At 33.8% G+C, this 20,685-nt stretch overlaps 2 protein-coding genes across 2 annotated transcripts; both read left to right on the top strand.

Moving 5' to 3' along the window:
- Positions 1-43: 43 nt before the first annotated feature.
- On the top strand, positions 44-5,096 carry LOC145329092 (uncharacterized). Its single transcript, XM_080173122.1, has 7 exons — positions 44-103; positions 1,282-1,380; positions 2,508-2,808; positions 2,927-2,993; positions 3,096-4,214; positions 4,327-4,398; positions 4,925-5,096. Exons 1-7 carry the CDS (start codon positions 49-51, stop codon positions 5,027-5,029), a joined length of 1,818 nt encoding a protein of 605 aa, XP_080029248.1. The 5' UTR covers positions 44-48; the 3' UTR covers positions 5,030-5,096.
- A 2,200-nt stretch (positions 5,097-7,296) lies between these two features.
- On the top strand, positions 7,297-14,418 carry LOC145327593 (uncharacterized). Its single transcript, XM_080171132.1, has 8 exons — positions 7,297-7,334; positions 7,933-7,985; positions 8,737-8,832; positions 9,198-9,428; positions 9,730-9,866; positions 10,066-12,978; positions 13,132-13,203; positions 13,746-14,418. The coding sequence occupies exons 1-8, from the start codon at positions 7,297-7,299 to the stop codon at positions 13,845-13,847; spliced, it is 3,642 nt and encodes a 1,213-aa protein (XP_080027258.1). The 3' UTR covers positions 13,848-14,418.
- The last annotated feature ends 6,267 nt before the right edge of the window (positions 14,419-20,685 follow it).

Raw genomic sequence — 20,685 nt, 5'->3', positions numbered from 1 at the left:
TATATACATTTATTATTAAATGATTTAAAGATTTAATTTTGATTTAGAATGGAGTGGAGGATATTGGCAATAACACTTTATCTAGCTTCTACTTTGGCTTATGGTAGGTTTTTTTTATTGAAACTATTAGTAGAGAAGCTACTCTATAATTCACTTTGTATGTCCGTCAGTCAGTCCGTAACTCTATGGGGGAAATGTTATTTTCTCAGCAGCTATTCAAGATATATGGGTGATTTTTTTTAATAAATCTGTTCTTCTTTTACCAAATGCTCTTTAAATCTCCTTGTCTGTATTCCCATTTATAATTTTTTGTGCTTCGCTACTTATGGATTTTGTCATCTTTATTTTCAGTATAAGTAAATTTACTCATTGCTAGGAATTTGACTCTGAATGCAACTAAACTAACTCAAATAATATTTTAAAACATAACTGTTAAGATAATTTTATTTTTGTGATACAACATCTTTATCAAAAAATATTTCTTATTTCTCTAATAGTGGTGTCACCTATTTTGTTGTTGATGAAGGCATTTGATGGGGTGCTGGGGGGTGGTGGTAGGGTCGACCCTCCGATTTTAAATCTGGTTTTTAAAGAAAAGGGATAAAAATATTTGGACTGTAAATTTGTTCTTGAGGTGATTTCTCTTGGGAGGGTGGTTGTACCCTCTCAAAAAAAATAGTTAGAATATTGGACCTATGAGAAGCTATACTGTAGTTCTCCAGTTAGTGGGATCCTTGGTACAGAAAGACATACACACAGACACAGATCCAGTTACTTTTATAAACTTTATATCTATAATTTTACTCAAAAAACTTATTTTTAATCTCTGAAACCTAGATATGCCATAGAATATGCCTGTAAGTATCTAAATATGAAATCTTTTATGCTCTGAGATTCTTTCTTTTTCAGCAAGAATCTAATTCCCATATTTATTTCTTTACTTATGATTAAAGCCCATTTTTTTCATTGTCAAAAAATGAGAAAAACAGGAAGAAAAAAATCCCCAGAAAGTCAGTATTTAAAATAAGGAAGAAAGAGGACATGTGGTTGTTTATTACACTAGTCCCTAAAGTTTTATAAGAATGTTTTCTTATTCGTTGACCTAACAACTTTAGAGACTTTTATTGAATTTTAATTAATTGGTTTATTAAGTAAAGTGACCAATCGTTTTAACCACAGATTGTAATCTACAAAATAAGTAATTTTGTGTATCATCATTGGGGATCAATTTATCGGCCATTGTCTTATCCCTTAAGATACCTGATTTCAAATACTATTTAGGCCAGGATGAATGTCTGGTACCAGATGCCATCAAGCCTGAGTGTCACTTGTGGGTGGACCCACAGGTTGGAGAACCTGTTTTCTTTGAGCATCAATTCAGTAAGTTTTAATTATGTTATTAGTAGCGAAGCTACTCTATAATTCACAATGTCCGTCCGTCCGTCTGTCCGTAATTAATGAATTGGGGGAAACGTGATTTTCTCGACTCCTATTCAAGATAGACAGCTGAAATTTTTAGTGAAGATTCCCACTATATATGCCCATCTAATATATACATTGTTTTGTCCGTCTGTTTGTTATTTGGGGTGCTAGATCGATTCCTAGATTTTTACGTTTTCGTGATTTTCTCAACTCCTTTTCAAGATAAAGAGCTGAAATTTTCAGGGATTAATTAATTTTATATTCTACATATTTTCACCTAGTTTTATTAATATTTTTTTATTAATTAGGGTGCTAGATCGATTCCTAGATTTTTTAGGTTTTCATGGTTTTCTCAATTCCTATTCAGGATTGACGGTTGAAATTATCTGGGATTGAGTATGCTCATGTTCTACATATTTCCATCAAGTTTCATTAAGATTTGTTTATTAATTGCGGTGCTAGATCGATTCCTAGATTTTTAAGTTTTCATGATTATAAGGTTGCCAGATTTCAAAGGTGTGATGATTTCCCTATTTTACCAATATTAATATTTATTATATGACACTGCTTTATAGTATTTTTTCCTGATATACAATCATAATTTTTGAGCTTCGCTACTTATGGATGTTGTCATCCTTGTTAATTGTTACAGCTTCTTTTATCAGTCAAAACATGATTTAAGTATTTCAATCATTGATAATATTTTTTTAAAAAGCTGTTCCTACTACTCAGTTTTATGTTACTTTGCACACTTAAAATATCTTGATATAAAAATCAACATCATGAACTTTAATTGTACCTAACAATGAATATTTATGTGACAGGTTGAAGGGAACAAATAGGATTCATTTGTAAATTTGTAATACCACCATATGACATAGTTTTAGTTATTATCAAACAAACAAAGGATAAATATAAATTAGAAATATAATTGAATGGCCAATATAAGTCTTTGTTTTTTTCAAATTTTGAATGAAAGATATATTTTACTGAGAAATAGAAAGATAAAATATAATGTGTTTAAACATAAGCAAAAATCTAAAAACAAAAATAAAAAGAAAACAAATTGTTTCAAATATTTTCAGATTGTAGCAGATTCTGGGTGTGCAACCCTGACCTATCTGATTGTCTTCATGAATGTGCACGAGCAAACACACCTGAGGGAACCCTGTTCTTCGATATCTCAATCAAATATCCATATGGACCTGTCTGCAACTTTCCTGAACTAGTGGACTGTGAAAACAAGGAGAACATGTGTAAGCAGTGCAAGCCAGAAGAGCAGTGCATCCTGTGTGATGACTGTCCTGATTGTCCAGAACCTTGTCTGGATGGAGGGATCAAGTGTGTCTGCAATGAGGGTCAAACTTGCATAAATAACAACTCCAGGAATATTTCATTGTATTTTACTTTTGTGTTAATTGATATTTTCACATTGAAGGTAGGTTTTACATTTTTTAAATTAGTATGTAGTCAAAATAAACTATAATGAAGTATTAATCCATAGACCATGTGGTGTGTGCACAAACCATTTTTGTGTTGAACCAGAGTGCTGTACTGATGAAGACTGTGAGGTAGGTTTCAAAATAATATAATTTCTTCATTATAATAAACATACTTTTCTAGTTTGCATATTACAACAAAATAATCCATATAGATTGATATAATTGTTTTAGGGAACCAAGTGCATTGATGGTAAATGTGGGGAGTGTGAGGCTGACAAAGATTGTACTGAGATGGCATGTTCAACCTGTGAGGCAGGGGTCTGCAACAACCCTGAGTGCTGTGTTGATGACGACTGTGCTAACAATGAATACTGTACGAATGAACAAACATGCAAGATTGGCTGCAACGAAGACTCCGACTGTATGGATGGTAATCACCTACCTTGCTCTGAGTGCCAGGATAACTCTTGTACAAACCCTGAATGTTGTACTGATGATGACTGTGCCAGCAATGAATATTGTACTGATGCACATGAATGTGTTATTGGATGCAATGAAAACTCTGATTGCATGGATGGTAACCACTTACCCTGCTCAGTATGCGAATCCAATTCCTGTACAAATCCAGAATGTTGTGTTGATGACGATTGTAACTCTGACCAATATTGTGACAACAATACATGTGTTGATGGATGTAATGAGGATTCTGATTGTAATGCTGATATGTCCTGTGCAGAATGTGGAGCTGATCACCAGTGCACAACTCCAGAATGTTGTGCTACAAGTGATTGTACTACCAACCACCTTCCTTGCACTGAATGCCAGGCTGACAACACATGTACTGATCCTGAATGCTGTGAAAACCAGGATTGTCCAAGCAACATGCCAATCTGTGATAACCATGTCTGTGTAGCTGGCTGTATTGATAACCCTGACTGTCCCATGTATGATGGTATTTGTGGAGACGAATACACTGAAGAAGATGCATCGTGTTTCTATTGTGACAAAGATGATGATGACAAATATGGAGATTGTGAACCTGGTTGTATCGATGATGAAAACTGTGCTACTGGTCTGGTTTGCAATGGTCAACACAGATGTGTTAAACCTGGATCATTGACGGCCCTTCAAAGCATTCAGATTGACACAGCATCCTGTTCTGGCTGCTCTGGATCCAATGTTGAGGGTGGAGCTGTTCTGTTCCTGAAGGGAAAAGATGGTGCCAATAATTACCGTCCTAATTGTACTACTGATGGTCTTGACCATACCAATCAAATAGATTATACTGCTGGAGGTAGTGCAATCTTTGATGTTGAGAATGATTCTTCTCTGCTGGGTGGATGTTATTTGGTAAGCACTTATTTTCTTTCAGTTCTGATTTAATTATAGCAACGACTAAAGTAAATTTAATAGAAGAAGGTGTAACCTGTTTATTTAGCAATGTCAAATTTTGTTTTTCTAGGTGAATTTATTGGCAGAAGTAAAGAGTGGAAGCATAACCTGGACCGGACAGGGCAAAATAACAATTGAAAAGGTAAAATTATACTGTAAAATTATTATTATGTAGTTAGTTATCAAGTATGGCATGTGAGAATTTTAAACTTCAAAAATCACACACTACGTTTTCCATATCAATTTACAATTAAATGCACAATTTTTTTTATCTTTTGAGATTGACTAAAAGTTAGAAATAAACAAATTTTCAGTTTGCTGCCATCAAAATTGATTAATAATAGATTAGAACTGGTTCTCAGCCATACTGAAAATCATGTATCATATCATAATACAGACAATTTTCCTTGAATAGTAGAATAAAAAACATAAAATTAAAACCAGATTTGCTAGACCAGACCTTTGGCCTCTCTGAGGAAACAAAACTAGTTTTACTATTAAGCGATAAATAACTGTTTCTCGGTTTTGGACCAGTGCAATGGTCAAAAGAGTCATGTATATGTCAGGAAATAAATTTTGGGGGAGAAGACTAACTGACTCTCCTACCTTGCTAGCTTAATTTCCCTTTTTTCCTGAGTTTAAATTAAATATAATCTCTCTTTTTTCAGGTAACATTCTGCTGGAGCGATAGCCTTGCCATCTGCTCAGTGTGTCAAGTTGCTGGTCCTGTGGCTCAAGATCAAACTTTACCAATGACATGTTCTACCTTGTAATTCTTACATTTAAATAATTGTTAACTGTTTTTCAAAATATTTTAAATTAATTATAAAATATTTCAAATATGTATATTGTATAATTTCCCAATCTTCAAGTACTTTATTAAAGCGAATCAACTTATCAATATATTTATTTATGATATCAGAATTAATTGTAAAAGTCATTAAAATGAATGGTGCTTTCTCTCAAAGAGCCTATCAAGCACTAAAAATAACCTCTTCCTCATTTTTAATTAAATCTCAATATTAAAGTAACAGGATGTGTGTTTGTCTGTACTGAAGGATCTAGCTAACTGCTGAACCGATTGGGTACTCCTTTACACGATATCTTCTCATATGTCCCGGGAAGGTTTATAACTATTTTGAAATTGCCTCTAGGAGGATTGTGCTCAATGGAATATTAACATAATTATACAATGTGGATTTCTGCCTTTGGTATTTATTCAATGATGTACCACTCTTATCCAGAATTTGAAAGTTCATTATTATCAGTTTCAAATTCTTTGTAATGTTTTTACTAAAAAGTGTAAGAAGATAGATTGTGTATGCATTTTTCTGTGTACGTTCAGGAAACCTGTCATAACTAACCCTACTCTGGGGGGCATCCAAATAATTATTACTATTCCGGGGGGCAGATCTCCCCTCCTGAAACTATAGAAGACATCAAGGCACACTCAAAAGCAAAGTTTTTCCTTTATAAAATTTTGATATTCAAATTTATTTTACAGTTGCACAGTTATTTACTTTTACAAGCGGCAATAACAGTAGAAACCCTGCTTTTTAGCAGTTGTTCCCGCTGAAGTACTCAATAAAACCGCTTAGACAAAACTGAACTAGCAGCTTTAAATAACTGCATTAATTTTGGAAATATGTGCCGCTTGGAGGAGGAATTAGTCGGACTTTGTCAGAATTTAGCTACCAGCAGCCGCAGCCTTAAATTATAATTCAGCCGCATATGCACTGCTGAAGTCGCAGCTGCCGAGCCCTGGTTTTGCTAAATCAATTAAAAACAATTTTTATCTTTACTTTTGTAATTTTGAATAGAAAGATTTTAAAAATGCTCACGTTTTTCTATCATAAAATAACAATTTTTAACTGTTCTTAAGTGGGGAGGGGGATTTTCCCTTTGTTAGTTAAAGCTGCTATTTATATGTTTTTCTTAAATCTTAGCCGCCAAAATAATTCATCACATGCAGACCCAATCCAGTCTCTCTTACTGTCTTTTTTTATCTACTGCCGCTGTCATTCAGAACCAAGAAAACAAAAAAAGAGATGATACTTAATCAAAAATATGTATAAAATCCTCCAAAATTTTGATTTATCTAATAAATAAATGTATAAGTATATATGTATTACTTGGTGTCTGTGGTGGGGACCTTTTTCATCGGCTAGCAAATTACTTTCTACTCTTTTGTAGCAACTTTGCTGTGTTTTTTTCTTTCTTGGGCCCGTTATCCTTCTTGTACATGGTCGACGTCATCTGTTGCCAGATTTGAGAATCTGGCTGCGTCAGTTGGATTTGTCCAGAGGCTTTGGACAGTAAGATCTGTGGGTTTTCCGGGGCAGATAAATGGGGAGGTTTTCTCAGTCTCGTTGATAGCAGGTGGACGAGTATTGAGAACTTACTTGGCTGTGTTAATATTTCCGACGCTATTGGCTGCTATTCAAACACCCAATTGAAAGTCGGCACAGGTCCCCTACCCCGAGAACATATAGTTATTTGCCCCTGTCCCCTCTATTCTTTTATCTAATATCCCACTAAATTAGTGTTAATAATAGTGTAATTCACCTTAGATAAGCTTTATATATTTCAAAAGTAAAGCATAAGTATTAAATCCTTTTAAAACTGAAATTTGCAACTGCATATTCTTCGGTTTGTTCAAAAATAAAAAGCTACATGTTATAAGGCAATGAATAAGTTTAGTGTTAAAGATACTAAGATAATTTAAAATTTTTTTTATTGCTAACATTTACATCATTTATTGTTCAGCCCGTTTATCCAGTAGGAGGAAAGGGGATGGGGTTAGCAAGCTATATACAAGTTTAACATGAGTACATGCTAATCTAGTGCAAGATCCAAGTTATAATAAATCCATTCAGGTAGACTTATTTTTAAATTCGCATATTTGGATGACCTAATTCATTTTCAATAATTGTATACTGCCCCTTAACAAATAGTAGATAAACTTTTTTTTAAAGCACCGACTTTCAAATAACAAATGATAAAGAAAAAAAAGTTATAAAATGTTTGTAAACAATAACAAATGCATCATTCACAGCTCTCTGCTTCTGAGTACATAAGGTATAATTTACAGTTTTACAGGTGATCAGGGATCTTAAGGGATAAGACAATGGACGATAAATTGATATACAAACATCAACTATAAACAAAATTATCCCTTCTATTTGAAGTTTTTTGTTGAAAAGTTTAGGTACTACTACAATTCAATAAAATTACCAAAAGTTTTCGAGCCATCATATAAGATATCCTTGTTATAAAACTTTGGGTACCAGTATAATTTACAGTCCAATGTTCCCTCCCTCCCTGAAAAGTGATTGTTGAGTAAAAAGGGTTCAGGTTAATTATTCAAAAAATTGCATTTCTTCCGTGTGTTTATTTTTTTAAAGTAACAAAGGTAAGTGTGTTAATTTGTTAAATCATGCAGTATAAACCATTAAAAATAAATTTGTTATTACTTGGATCTTACAACAGATAATCATGTACAATAATAAAGTGAAACTTGTAGCTGGCTAAAATAATGAAACCCCATCTAACCCCTTTCCTCTTAATGGATGAATAAACTGACCAATAAATTATATCCATGTCAGCAATATAAACTGACTACATTTTTTCACCTGACATAATATCCACTTATATTCTACATCCATTTATTTATTAGGATGAAGGAGTTATATGTGTTAACTCTGGTAGCTGCCTGTCTTCTTGCTTCAGGTTCTTTGAGAAGCTCCTTACAGTGCCTATAAAAAAATTGAATCCATTATACTAATATGACGTAATTTAGGATTTTTTGGCCAAAAGTTTTAAAATTTAGTTAGTGCCTGTAAAAAAAGGTAGGAATTCAAAACTTTTGGCTAAAAAATCCAGAAATGCGTCATATAAGAATAATGGACTATTCTAATTTTCTTAAGGCACTATAAAGAGCCTTTTCTTTGATTCACACCTTACCTAACATCAAATCTACTCTACAATTTACTTGTTTTTTTATTTTGTAGCATACCTGTGTTTTCAACTTCAATTTGTATTCCTTCTTAAAATAGTCATTTCTACCAATTTGACAAAAAGTGCTTTCTTATATATATGCAAATATCTCTAAGTAGTATGTCTGTCTTTCACAGAACTTTATATTTGTTATATCTTAGTAGATATAAATCAGATTTTACAAAAGACAGTCCTTCTATAAAGTAGTGGAGTGTCTTCTCGTTGATGAAGTAGGATGCCTGTTTTTATTGAATTCAAATATTTTTGATTAAGAAAGGTACTTAGTTTTTTGCTAATGAGCCACTAACGCTATGTCCTTTGGCTGTGCAAGCCATTTATACTGTAGTGTACAATCCATCCATATCATGAAGAAGATCAAAATTTCTAAAGTTTAAATAGATCGACAAGCAAGAAAAATGTTCAAATTTTTCTTTATGCATATAGAATATTAATTTGCATTTGGTTAAGACTATTTATTTTGCAGTTGATGGTGATTGTTTGGAACCAGATGCTGTTCAGCCTCAGTGTGATAAATACATTGGTCCTGATGACTATCCTATCTTCTTTCAACATCAATTTAGTAAGAATTCTCATTTAATAATAATTTACCCAATTCCATATTGTACAATAACACATATTGAAATGGAATCTTGTAAGTAGTGGGTTCAAATCAAATCAGGTGCAACTCTACATTGTGATAAATTCCAGATAAAAATTGTGTAATTAAAGGGTTGGTTGTCTGTAGAATATTTAGCCACTTAAAAATACACGTCATTGGCAATATTTTGTTCAAAGGTATAAATACACGCATATGACCTTTTATCAATTTTATCCAATCCAGGTTAAACTCAAAGGTAAAAATCTCAACCTTTGAAGTTTTTGTTGACATTATTGAATTGAAATGATAATGTTATTGTAGACATTCTAATAAAGTAATTTTTTCAGATTGCAGTAGATTTTGGGTGTGTAACACAGATCTGTCCAATTGTCTGATGGAATGTGCTCCAGTAGATGATGGTACCTCCCTATACTTTGATGTCTCCATAGACCATGAACATGGAGGTCCTGTCTGTAACTGGCCAGATCTGGTTGACTGTACTAACAATGATAGAGCATGTGATCAGTGTAAACCATCTGAGAAATGTATTCGATGTGAAGATTGCCCTGACTGTCCAGGTAGGATAGGGTTGAATAATATTTACTGAAATTTATTATTGAGGGAACTGGCATAATAGAAATTGTGTCTGTTTTCTACATGAGAAACTCAGGATTTTAAAATGGTACCTTTTAATCCATACAAACTTTATATTTCACTGTGCATAAGCTAAAACAAATAAAAATAATAAAACTTGCAATATTACAGATATTATATCATTTAGAAAGTTACCTTAGGTTAAATCAATATTGTTTTTTGGCTCTTAATCATGAACCTGATCATAATTTTTGAAATACCGAATTTATATCAAATTTAATTTAGGACCATGTCTTGATGGTGGAGTTATGTGTGTCTGCAGGGAAGGAGTTCCGTGTTATGAGAACAACTCTCAAATTTGTGGAACTTGTGTTAACAATGTGTGTGTTGAACCTGATTGTTGCTCTGATGAAGATTGCAATGTAAGTAAATACAACACACCTTTAATTTTTCAAATATAAAATTGTCAAAATCTTTTATTCTAACTTTATTCAATGAACAAAGGTGGAATTGAAAGTTTTTACTTCAGTGAACTTATCATCTGTTAATAAAGTTTATAGTGTTAAAAATTATATTTAGTTTTGCTGACCACCTGGGGTATTAATAACTCATTTATTATAGGGATCAAGTTGTGTTGATGGAAAATGTAGAGAATGTCAAACCGATGATGATTGTACCAAACAGCCATGCTCAACATGTGAATCTGGAGTTTGTAAGGATCCTGAATGCTGTACAGACAATGAATGTGCCAACAATCAATACTGCAGTGATGAATATGAGTGTAAGGATGGTTGTAATGAAAACTCTGATTGTGTGAACAGTGACCACCCTTGCTCAGTTTGTCAAAATAATTCCTGTACTAACCCTGAATGCTGTGTCGATGATGATTGTGGTGCGGGTCAATATTGTACTGATTCCCACAGCTGTGAAGCTGGCTGCAGCCAAAATGCTGATTGTTTGGATGGAAACCATCCCCCATGCTCTGTTTGCCATAATCATGCTTGTTCTAACCCAGCTTGTTGTGTTGATGAAGACTGTGCCACCACTGAATACTGTACTGATGATCATACTTGTGCAGTTGGTTGTAATGAGAATTCTGACTGTATGGATGGCAACCATCCAGCATGCTCTGTTTGTCATGAAAACACTTGTACAAACCCACAATGTTGCACTGATGTTGATTGTCAACAGGATGAATATTGTACAGACACATTTGAATGTAAATTAGGATGTAACGAGGATTCTGACTGTTTAAATGAAAACCATCCCACATGTTCTGTATGTGAAGCCAATTCCTGCACTAATCCTGAATGCTGTGAAGATTCTGATTGTACTGCTTCTGCTTGTTCAACCTGCAATAAACAAGTGTGTATTGATCCTGAATGTTGTAATGATGATGACTGTAAAAGCACTCAATATTGTGATGTAGATACTTGTGTAGCTGGGTGTAATGAAGATTCTGATTGCAACCAGAACATGTCTTGTGCAGTTTGCACAGATAACCAGTGTACAACACCTGATTGTTGTGGGGACAATGACTGCAGACCAGATCAGTATTGTGATATAGATACTTGTATAGATGGGTGTAATGAAGATTCTGATTGTAACCAGAATATGCCTTGTGCATTTTGCACAAATAACCAGTGTACAGCTCCTGATTGTTGTGGAGATAATGATTGCAGACCAGACCAGTATTGTAATGTTGATACTTGTGTTGATGGTTGCAATGAGGATTCTGACTGCAACAATGACATCCCATGTGCAGTCTGTACTGAAAACCAATGTACAGCTCCTGGATGCTGTGGTGACAATGATTGTAGACCAGATCAATATTGCAATGTTGACACTTGTGTAGATGGTTGTAATGAAGATACTGATTGCAACAATGACATCCCATGTGCTGTTTGTGCCAATAATCAGTGTACAACTCCTGGCTGCTGTGGTGACAATGATTGTAGACCAGATCAATATTGCAATGTAGACACTTGTGTAGATGGTTGTAATGAAGATACTGATTGCAACAAGGACATCCCATGTGCTGTTTGTGCCAGTAACCAGTGTACAACCCCTGAATGTTGTGATGATACCTATTGTGCTGCTGATGAGTATTGTGATGTTGATACTTGCATAAATGGATGTAATGAGGACTCCGATTGCAATAATGATCTACCATGTGCCATTTGTGGTTCTGACAATCAATGTACAACTCCTGAATGCTGTGCTGATACAGATTGTAACCAGACAGTTGCATGTGCAAAGTGTCTAGCTGACAACAAATGCTCAACCCCTGGATGCTGCAGTGATGATGACTGTCCTTCCAACCAATACTGTGATGTTGATACCTGTGTTGATGGTTGCAATGAAGACTCAGATTGTAACCAAACAATGTCTTGTGCAGTGTGTTCCAACAATGAATGCACAACTCCAGATTGTTGTAGTGATAATGACTGTGCCTCTACTGATTACTGTAATGCAGAAACTTGTGTCTTTGTTTGCAATGAAGATACTGATTGCAACAAGGATATTCCATGTGCTGTTTGTGCTAGTAACCAGTGTACAACCCCTGAATGTTGTGATGATACCTATTGTGCTGCAGATGAGTATTGTGATATTGATACTTGCATATATGGATGCAATGAGGACTCTGATTGCAATAATGATCTACCTTGTGCCATTTGTGGTTCTGACAATAAGTGTACAAATCCTGAATGTTGTGCTGATACAGACTGTAACCAGACAGTTCCATGTGCCAAGTGTCTAGCAGACAACAAATGCTCAACCCCTGGATGCTGCAGTGATGATGACTGTCCTTCCAACCAATACTGTGATGTTGATACCTGCGTTGATGGTTGCAATGAAGACTCAGATTGCAATCAAACAATGTCTTGTGCAGTGTGTTCCAACAATGAATGCACAACTCCAGATTGTTGTAGTGATAATGACTGTGCCTCTACTGAGTACTGTAATGCTGAAACTTGTGTCTTTGGTTGCAATGAAGATACTGACTGTAATAAAGACTTACCCTGTGCTGTTTGTGGTGCTGATAATCAATGTTCATCACCAGAGTGCTGCAATGATACAAACTGTCCAAATGAAAAACCTCTTTGTGAGAATGATGTATGTATGAGTGGGTGTAGAAAACATTCTGACTGTCCAATGTATGATGGAGTCTGTGGGACTAACTACGATGAGGAACAGGCAGAGTGTTTCTACTGTGATGATGTAACTGGAAACACAATAGGATCCTGCCAACCTGGGTGTGTTGACAGTGACAACTGTAATCCTGATCTGATTTGTAACAGTGAGCACAGGTGCAACTATCAAGAATATGTAGTCAATTCAATTCAGATTGATACAGCATCTTGTGTTGGCTGTTCTAACAATCCAGTGGAGTTAGGCGTTTTGATACGCTTAGAGGGTAAATATGATAAAGAATGCTATACAGAATACCTGGATCATATTAATGAAGTTGATTTTTCCACGGGTCACAGTGCCTTCTTTGGTGAGAAAGATCTGCTAGGAGGATGTTATCAGGTAGTTGGCATTATGATTTGCTAGTTTTTAATATTCTTAAATGATTAAGGAAAGTTTGTACATGAAAATCAAATGAAGACCAACATCATCTTTGAAGTTTTCAGTACAAATGCACAAATAATATAGTTAATATAAGTAATGATAATTTTGTAGGCCAACCTGTTCACCACAGTTCAGGATGGAGAAATGATTTGGAAAGGTCAGGGAACCCTAACTGTTGATAAGGTAAAATTTTATTTTCAAATATGAAACTTTAACTTTGGGGGGGGGGGGTGAGGGGTTGTTATCAGTTTAGAGGAAAGGGAATGAATTTATATACCCATACCTGTTCTGCTCAGTTAGGACTTCATGACAAAGTTCAATCAATTAAAGGTTAGTGTGATTCTGTAAAATAATCTATGTTATCCATCCTCTTGTTGTCGGTAAGGTGATAGGTTTGAATCTCAGCCCGAAACAGCATTATAAAAAAAGACATTAAAATGGTTCCTACTGCTGCTATGTCAGGAGCACAACATAAATAGTTAGAATAGGGGGAAGGTACAACTCATTACCCTGCACAATTAGGCTTCTCAGACAAGGTGGTGCAATCAAAGGGTTGGTTGTCTGTTACTTAACTTAAAATCCACCAGTGGGCTTAAGAGTATTGCATCCCATTACAAGCGGATGATGCCTTGGATTTTCTTGATGAACACTTGAAAACAAAGGAATAGGTAATACGTAATATTGTTATCTGAAATACCCATTACAATCCTATTATAATATTTCAGGTGCATATATGTTGGTCAGACCCGTTGGCCCCCTGTTCTGTCTGTACAGTATCAAGACCTCTGGAGTATGATGATAATGCTGGAATTATTTGTCCTACTTAATTAATCAAATTTTTAAAAGCGAAGCTTTCAATAATTAGGGTCACTCAGTTCAAACGTCCGTCCGTCCGAAACGGTTAGCTTTTCACTAATATAGGCATGTTAGAATTGTCCCATCGATTTCAAACTTTGCATGGTGTTTCCTGTAGTAGTTATGTACGATTTAGTAAGCGAAGCAACTCTGTAATCGTAACAAGAATGTCCGTACGTACATTTTAGACAAGTTAATTTTCAACTTTTTTAACGACAAATTTTTATGTGATGAAATTATCCGATTGGTCTGATTATTGGAATACTGATTCCTAGGACCACAAAGTGCATTGTTATAAGAGAAGCATCTCTTTAATCAAGTCCTAAATATGTAAGAATGTCCCTAAACAATATCCTGTATTTAGCAGTTTTTCAACAGATTTACTTACAATTTTGTTTCGTTCGACTTTTTTACATATATATTCTGATTAATCAGTTTATGACGCTATACCGTTTCAGAGCTTCGCTTCCATGGATGTTGTCATCCTTGTTTATTTAAATGTACTTAATTAATATGAATATATATAATATAGTTTAAAATAGATTAAGTTTTTATAGAAACCTAGGCAGCCAGACTTTAATGCTTTGCTAGAAGGGAAGGGGGGGGGGTATAAAAAATAGTTTAAAACCCACCATAAGATATCCATGGTATTTCCGAGATTTTTCTTTTTGTTCTTTCAACCCAAATAATTACTAAATGTCAAATTGTCTTTCATTGTCCTATCTCTCTATCCCATGAACCATAGATGGTTATTCTAGATGTGTGCTTATCTCTATAAATCTATCTATTCCTCAAATTTCAGTGTAGTACATGTTACATTTTCATATTGAAAGACAGATGTTCATTTTATGCTGTTAACACTCGTGGTTTCGGCCATAGACGTCCAAAAAAAAAAAGCTTGGAAGCCCCTGGTTTCGGCTCTAGCCCCTTCATGTTTCCCCGAAGAGAAAAAAAAGATAAATTTGTAGAAAAGGGTGTCACCCAACCAAGGAAAATAGCTTAAATTTACCAGAAGTTTTGCTCAGACAATTTACCCTCCATATATAAATTGTGGGGTTTTCAGTCCAAAAAACCTCTGAAACCCCTCCCTAAAATTGGTTCATAGCCCTCTGTTCAAAAGAATTGTCATTCAACATTCTAAATTTGTTTTTAAAATCCGAAAAATTTAGGGGGGGGTAAAATTTTTGGAGGTAAAAAAAATTTACTACGCGCTTCGCGCTCCAATTAACCACACCCCTCACCATCACGAATTTTTCCCCATTGGGATTGAGTACTACCCCCCCCCCCCCCTGAAAAAAGTATTAAAAGCTTCTACGTCCTTGGTTTCGCTGCATATTGATTGTATTGTCGTGGTTCCTTTATATGTGAAGTATCAAAGATAACATCTTTATTATTCTAATAGAAACATCATACAGAAGATATTTATGTTTATACAATACTCACAATATTACACATTTGCAAAATAACCAGAAACAGACATATAGAAGATATCTTAATCATGTGGTCTAAAAAATAGCCTAAAACCATACAAGAACAAAGTGAAGCTTCCCTAAAAATGAGAGCTAAATCGGTTCAATGATGTCTTAGTGGACAAATTAACAAAAAAGTTACTATTCTATGAAATGGTATTGGAGTAATTGTATAAACACCAATATATGGCGTTAGATGACCTCCGAATTAGTTGCCGAATGTGTACGCAGTTTCCTGAGTGTTTCCCCATCCTAGCTCAATATTTACTACTAGCTAAAAAAGCTTCAAACTTTAAAAAAAATATCAAAATTTGAAAAATTCAAATTTATAATGTATAAATCGTTTATACATTCAAATTTAGATTTTTTGAGGGAAGTTTGAAGATTTTTAGCTAGTAGTAAATATTGAGCTAGGATGAGGAAACACTCAGGAAACTGCGTACACATTCGGCAACTAGATATCAGGCTATCTGGCGTTATGTTGGTTATTAAAAGGAAATTCCCTACAGAGTAGAATACGAGTGTTTTTACATACCAGCAACAACATTTAATTTGCTAAGAAGTTCTCTCTAATGGTTACTTTATATACATTTTCAATTGTTATATCTTTCCCTTTAAAATAATTATTCCAGTATGGCTTCGAAACTGATTTGTATCCAGTGGATTAAAAATGGTTTTAATCTTATATTTCATTTTATTTTAATATCAACGGAATGCTGTCTATGACAAAACGCGTTAAATAAAAAATACAGTAATTATCGTATTATAGACAGTTTTCTACAAATAGTAAAGTGAAAAAATGATATTAATACCAGTTTTGTTAGCCCAGGCCTTCAGCCCCTAGGAGATAACAAAAAAAAATTCTATAATCTATCCGTTGCTTTCCGCGGAAAGCTGTCTATGATACGATGGAATAAATAATTATTATTCTGAACTTTTTTTGTAGTGTGTAACATTTTTTGTTTTGTATGCCCATATTGATTTGAATAACAATGTAACACGTAGTGGTAGTTTTGTGTCCCTTGGGAGATAACATTTCAATCAAGGGGGTTCCAATCAGGGGTACGGGGATGTTGCATATAATAATAAATATCTTACTCTCAAATGAAGTATCTTTGTGGTTTTATCGGTATTTTACTGTTCTGCCGTTGTTAAAGGAAAATAACGACGCCAATGATTATCTAATAGAAGTATAGATGCATTATTCAGATGACTACCTGTCCTGGATCCACTATTCGTCTGCTAGCAAATTGATTTGTGATCTTTTATAGTAACTAGGCTGTGTTTATATTTCCGACGCTATTAGCTGATTTCAAAGAACCTATACAAAATCGGGACAGGACAGTTTGACAAAGAGCCATAATGTGCAGATTTGCGTTAGTTTTTACAGCATTTCAAAGCTAAAGATAATTAGGTTATTAATAGCACATTGCTTAATTGTTGAGTAAAAATTAATTATTCTGCTTCGCTTCTTGTTATCGTTATTGATTTTTAACCTTGTTATTTTTAGATTTATGCATTATACAGTTAGGGAGTTGAATCCATTTTTATAGAAGCAGAAACATAATCTATGATTATGGTTTGGACCCTCTAAAACTGTAATCTACCCTTCCACTTTCCCCTCTCTTGGTGAAGATATCTTCAACGCCGATACGATTTTTGAAATGTAAGATTCCACTTTTGCCTCTCTTGGTGAAGATATCTTCAACGCTGATACGATTTTTGAAATGTAAGATTCCACTTTCAATAGAGGCGAAACTGGAATCATGGTTTACATTTTTAATATCTATGTTTCTGTAATCTTCCATTACTTTTTTAACATCGACATAATAGAAATGTACCATACTATTTTAAAATTATGTCAATTATGAAAAAAAGCATAGATTTTATATAAAATTTAAACATTGTTGTATATTCTTAATTAAATAAACAAAACATACAAAGAGCCTTTTATAAAAGATGTTTTGTTTATTTAAAAAAATACTTTTAAAAGTGTATCAAATGAGTAATCAAAATTATTTTAAGAAAGTCGTTTATTAATTAATTCAATTGTATATATTTGTAATTTTTTGTTCAATCTCTTTCATCTTAATATTTCCCTAGTAATCTCTCACTGTGTAAGTAAGCACTAAAAGGTTAATTGCTTATCTAATTGTGCATTTTTGTGGTAAATTACTGATCAATTACTGAACAATTTGGTCTGATTTGTGAGTTAAAAGTGGATGGAGTAAATAAATGGACATTTATAGTAAAAGTTGCTTGTATCAGTTGAAGTGAAGAAAAAGAAGGAGGAGTAATAAGGTGGGGGGGGGGGGAGTTCTGACACATTTGCGTAAACCTGGTGTATAGGGTTTATCTTTGGACTGAGAGGATAAGTTATAAGAAATAAAATCATTCTTATATGATGAATTTCCCCCAGATTTAAGATTTTTTGTATAGGTCTCCAGGTTCCGGAGCTTCAGGCCTCCATGTGGTTTCTGTACAGATAAAAATTAAAAATAAGATTTTTTTGAAGAGTTAAAGGTTAACTTATAAAACAAAATATGCTTCTTTTTGATTGTTATTCACATATTTGAAGAAAAAAACATACATATTTTGTCTCATAAGCTGACTTCTAACTCTTAAAAAAAATTTTTTTTTTTCATTTTTACCTGTAGAGAGACCACCTGGAGGCCTGGAGCTCCGGAACCTGGAGGCCTCTCCAAAAAATCTTAAATCTGGGGGAAATTCATCATATAAGAATGATTTTATCCCTAATAACCTATCCTCTCAATCCAAAGATAAAGCCTATACACCAAGTTTATACAAATGTGTCAGAACTTCACCCACCCCTTAATCCCTTCCTTTTCTTAGACAAAGATTATTTTAAATGTGCATTTATTTCAAACCAATGAAAATTAAAACTGAAGTACAAAATAGAATCCAGAAATTTTGCCTATCTATTTTGGCTTTCATTGTAGGTGGATTGGATTTATGTAAAGGTAATTCATATCTCAGGATTCTTTAAAACTGTAAAAATGGATTTAAATATATTTCAAATAGCTTAATAAATTAGATTCAAAGGCCTTATAGATTTAATCAACTTTGGGATAATGGTAAAGGACGATGGAAAATTAATTACCCTTGCCAAACCATTTCATTTTTAAGAAAAGGTATGATAACCAATCTGCCAATGTCCTATCACTCTCAGATAAAGTTTAACTTTGGAGTATGTTATTTACTAAGTATATTTGCGATTACTTTTATTTAATGAAATCTTCCAATTTTTAACATTTACAAAAGGGCCTGCTTTATTGCATCAAGATCCATGACAGATCTATATAGGAAATAAATGTCTATATATGAGCTCAAGTCTTCCAAGGGATAAATGTTTAAAACTCATAGTGCTCCAATAATCCATAATAAACTCTCATTGCCCAGAACGATAAGACCCAATATTTTACTTTATTAAGAATAAATTCATCTTTTTTATTTCATGTTGCTATTTACATAATGTTGAAGTATTTAATTACTATTCTTAAAACAGAAAATTTAAATTCATAATATAGTAAATTTAAGAAAACTTAGTTTTGAAATAAATTGATTCTAGCGCCACTTTTAATGTGTTCAGATTTACAAACAAAAATTAAAAACATTTTAACCCTTTCATGACGGTTATATAAAAAAATATATATTGGAAAATAAATTCCATAATTCAAATTTCATTTTGAAAGAATGAAAAAAGCATCATTATAAATACGTATCTGAAGATCAAATAAAGAAATCAAAAGAAAATGGAAGAAAAAGCAAGTGTGAGAGAGAGGTTTTAAAAAAAAGAAAACGCTAAGGCAGAATGTTATTACGTTCATAGTATCAAAGGCTTTTATTATAAAATAAATAACTGAAATCAGCCAGACAGAAATTCTAACGTAAGTAGTTGAACTTGAAGTAATCTTTATGTGCAAGTTAATATATTTATATTTATTTTCTAATATTTCCCCTGTGAATATACAGTGAACCCCCCGGCCCCACCCCCCCCCCCCAAAGAAAAACGGGCATAGAATTGTCAGGGAAGTTTTAACAAAATCTATATTTCTAATTCTGAATAAAAAAATGCATACCTAGCGGATGCGTACCTAGCATCCAGGGGCTCTGTAATTAAAGGGGCAGAAACAGGCTAGAAAAAATAGCTTAAAACCATCTAAAATGAAATAGCCTAATGCCCCCATGGGACCTATTTGAAGCCTACCTAAAATTGAGAACCCAATTGCCTTAGTAGTTATTGAGATTTTAACCTTCAGACAAAAAAACTTTATATATTATTAGCGTTTGCCCCTTTATCATTTACGGACTAGAAAAAAAGCTTAAACCCATCCCAAGACTTAAATCTAAAAATTAAATAGCCTAAAACCATAACAGGACCGATGTTAAGTTTATATAAAATAGAGAACCCAATCAGTTAAGTAGATTAGATATTAAGAATGAGACATTGAAATCAAATTGACAATATATTTACAAATAAAAATATTTTTATTAGTTATTTATTGTTGTATGTTGTAAATCATACAAAACTTGAATAGAAGCTAAGATAATAAAGTCTTCCCTGGAAATACTAAAAGCTATACTGACAGACCGACGGCATATAAAAGGAAAAAAATACATTTTAAATTTATAATTAAAGCCGTCTATCTTTAATAGCAGATGAAGAATTATGTTTTACCCTCAGACGGACATTTCTAATTATAGAGGTGCTTCGTGTAAAAAATATATTTAATAATAATTAAGCAAGTGATGTTTAGGGTGCTTTCCCATATCGAGTACATTTCAAGCATTGAAAATACACTTCCATATTTTATAAATTAGCGGCTTCGCCCCAAGAGGTTTAATCAAACCAATTTTTCGTATTTTTTTTTTTTTTTGGGGGGGGGGGGGGGGGGTAGTTGACCCCACTATTTTAATTTTAGTTTTAAAAAGAAAAAGAAATATTTTTTTTTGGGGGGGGGGGGTATTTTACATTTTTTGGGGAGTTGGGGGTGTCCCACCCCCCAAGAAAATAGATATAAACCTTCCCGGGACCTATGAGAAGCTACCCTGTAAAGGAGAACCCGATCGGTTCAGCGGTTAGCGAGATCCTTTGCTACAAACAGACAGACATCGTTCTACTTTGTATTATAGATAAACTAGCAGCGGCTATGCCCCTAGAGGCATCCAGGGACCCTTGGGTTGGGGGGGGGAGTCAAACCACCTCTTTCGAGTACAGTTTTTTAAAGAAAAAGTAAAAAAAAAATTTGAAAGGGGTTTATTATTTTCTAGGGGTGATTTCTCCTAGGGCGGTTGTGGTACTCTCCCCCAAAATAGTTAT

The sequence above is a fragment of the Acartia tonsa genome, chromosome 9, assembly GCF_053477335.1.
Source record: "Acartia tonsa isolate MP-2025a chromosome 9, ASM5347733v1, whole genome shotgun sequence".
Taxonomy (NCBI): Eukaryota; Metazoa; Arthropoda; class Copepoda; order Calanoida; family Acartiidae; genus Acartia; species Acartia tonsa.
The sequence above is the reverse complement of the archived record's forward strand: the minus strand, read 5'-3'. Positions and strand labels throughout refer to the sequence as shown.

Excerpts from the sequence above, each read along its gene's own strand:
- LOC145329092 (XM_080173122.1), top strand. The coding sequence starts at position 49 with ATGGAGTGGAGGATATTGGCAATAACACTTTATCTAGCTTCTACTTTG. Across the intron at positions 104-1,281 it reads AGCTTCTACTTTGGCTTATG|GCCAGGATGAATGTCTGGTA; the intron begins GTAGGTTTTTTT and ends AATACTATTTAG. Across the intron at positions 2,809-2,926 it reads TGCATAAATAACAACTCCAG|ACCATGTGGTGTGTGCACAA; the intron begins GAATATTTCATT and ends ATTAATCCATAG.
- LOC145327593 (XM_080171132.1), top strand. The coding sequence starts at position 7,297 with ATGCATCATTCACAGCTCTCTGCTTCTGAGTACATAAG. Across the intron at positions 7,986-8,736 it reads TGCCTGTCTTCTTGCTTCAG|TTGATGGTGATTGTTTGGAA; the intron begins GTTCTTTGAGAA and ends TTTATTTTGCAG. Across the intron at positions 13,204-13,745 it reads GAACCCTAACTGTTGATAAG|GTGCATATATGTTGGTCAGA; the intron begins GTAAAATTTTAT and ends ATAATATTTCAG.